This window comes from Rhagoletis zephyria, unplaced genomic scaffold (genome assembly GCF_001687245.7).
Source record: "Rhagoletis zephyria isolate East Lansing unplaced genomic scaffold, Rhagoletis_zephyria_1.1 Rzeph_scaffold_12246, whole genome shotgun sequence".
NCBI classification, from domain to species: Eukaryota; Metazoa; Arthropoda; class Insecta; order Diptera; family Tephritidae; genus Rhagoletis; species Rhagoletis zephyria.
In genome coordinates this window covers 15,943-17,648 of record NW_016169320.1, presented here as the reverse complement: position 1 = coordinate 17,648, position 1,706 = coordinate 15,943, and the positions used below count along the sequence as shown (strand labels likewise).

General features: G+C 37.7%; 1 protein-coding gene across 1 annotated transcript; it reads right to left on the bottom strand.

Moving 5' to 3' along the window:
- Nucleotides 1–1,057: 1,057 nt before the first annotated feature.
- Nucleotides 1,058–1,675, bottom strand: LOC108377522 (kelch-like protein 8). The gene is made up of 2 exons (XM_017633787.1): nt 1,524–1,675; nt 1,058–1,451 (listed from the first exon to the last, which is right to left on the bottom strand). Exons 1-2 carry the CDS (start codon nt 1,673–1,675, stop codon nt 1,058–1,060), a joined length of 546 nt encoding a protein of 181 aa, XP_017489276.1.
- Nucleotides 1,676–1,706: the final 31 nt, after the last annotated feature.

Below are 1,706 nucleotides of genomic sequence, written 5' to 3'. Positions count from 1 at the left end.
AGCGTGACCACCTACGCCAGGTCGATCCCGGGGACCCCCGTCTGAGGGAGCTTAATTTAGAGATTCGGCAACTGGTAAATCAGCACAAGCGGAAAATGTGGGAGACAGAAAATTCGATACTCAACGAAAATTTCGACACGCTTGCATAGCTCATAATACGAATTTCACTTTCGATCTTCGATCGTCGATAGCCAGCGAAGATCGAAAATCGAATGCAACTCATAATAAGGGCATTTGGCAAAAGAAAAACGCACAACTTCAATTTGATCACTCAAAATTTTGTAATCGAACCAAGCTTGCAAATTTTTTTTTTGTATATTATTCAACATCGATGGCATTTCTTGTATTCTCTTTTATGCTAATAGGACCACCTCTTGACTTTTCTAAAAAATTAAGTATTAAACAGTAAAAAAACAAAGAAAAATGTCTAAAACTTGTAAACACTTTTTTTCTATTAATTTTTTCACCACTGTATATATGTATGTAGTGCCTTCAAATATTGCACTATTTAAGTTTAGTAAAAATTTGTTTACTACCGCTGAATATAATTATAGTGAAGCAAATTAGTACTCAAGCTTTTATTGGTAGTGAATAAATTTTACGCGATCAGTAAAATAGATATTTGCATGTAACACATCTGCTATTGCTTTGTCGAGCTTCTCCTCCGATTTGTTGTGCGCGTCTTGATGATGTCACACAAAGATGAGGGATCTACAGTTTTATGCCGCCTCCGAACGGTAAATGGTTTTTTGATAAAAAGCTTTTTCACGGCAGAAATACCCTCAGAGGTTTGCCATTGCCCGAGGAGAGATGGCCACTGTTAAGTTTTTTATAATTTAGATGTTGTACACATCAGGGATCGGACCCAGGTCCTACAGAGTGCTAGTGCGCACCTCTGAGCAATCAGTGCATTCAAAATTTAGTGCACTACCCCGGTAACTCTGCTTGTCATGAAGAAAAGCAATATTGCGATTTCTAAATGCGAAAAAGCTTCGTAGCCACGTAAACCACGTAAACTTTTATCGGAAAACCAGTTTATTTACAAGTTTGCAGGCATTTATGCGTTTCCATGAATATCCTCAATATGACTCACCTCCATGAAATTATTTACTTCATATTCCAAGAGTTTCTCTTGCAGTGGTACACACTGAGTTTCACGCTCTAAGCTATATGCCCGCTGCAGTGTATACTCAGTTATATGCTGCAAAATATAGTCAACACAAGCGACAACCGCTTCATCCAACTTCAAATATATTGCTGCCTTCAGCATTGCGTCCACATTTTCGATGGTTATGAGTGCCTTGCCGGTGTAGCAAAATGTTATTAAACGCTCAAAGGTGTCACTGTCTATGTCATTTACTTCGATAACAGGAGTTAGGCCCTTGTCGCTTTTGAATAAATCTTTAAAATATGGACTTGCCGCTGATAGTATTAAGCGGTGTGCTGGAATCCTGTGAGAAGCCAAATTAAATAAAACATAAAAATGGTAAATGCATAAATAAATAAATCAGTGGTACGCTTACATAGTGGTCGGATTTGACAACTTAAATGTTACATCTATGAGGTCCTGTTCATCGTAAAAGTCGCATATATTATTCAGTACTTTCTTAATGAAATGAGGGAGGTCATCGCCATTTACATCCGGAAGTAGTTGACGTGTACTATTTGTTGCCATTGCTACTGGTATTGAAATTTTCTTCTTTGAT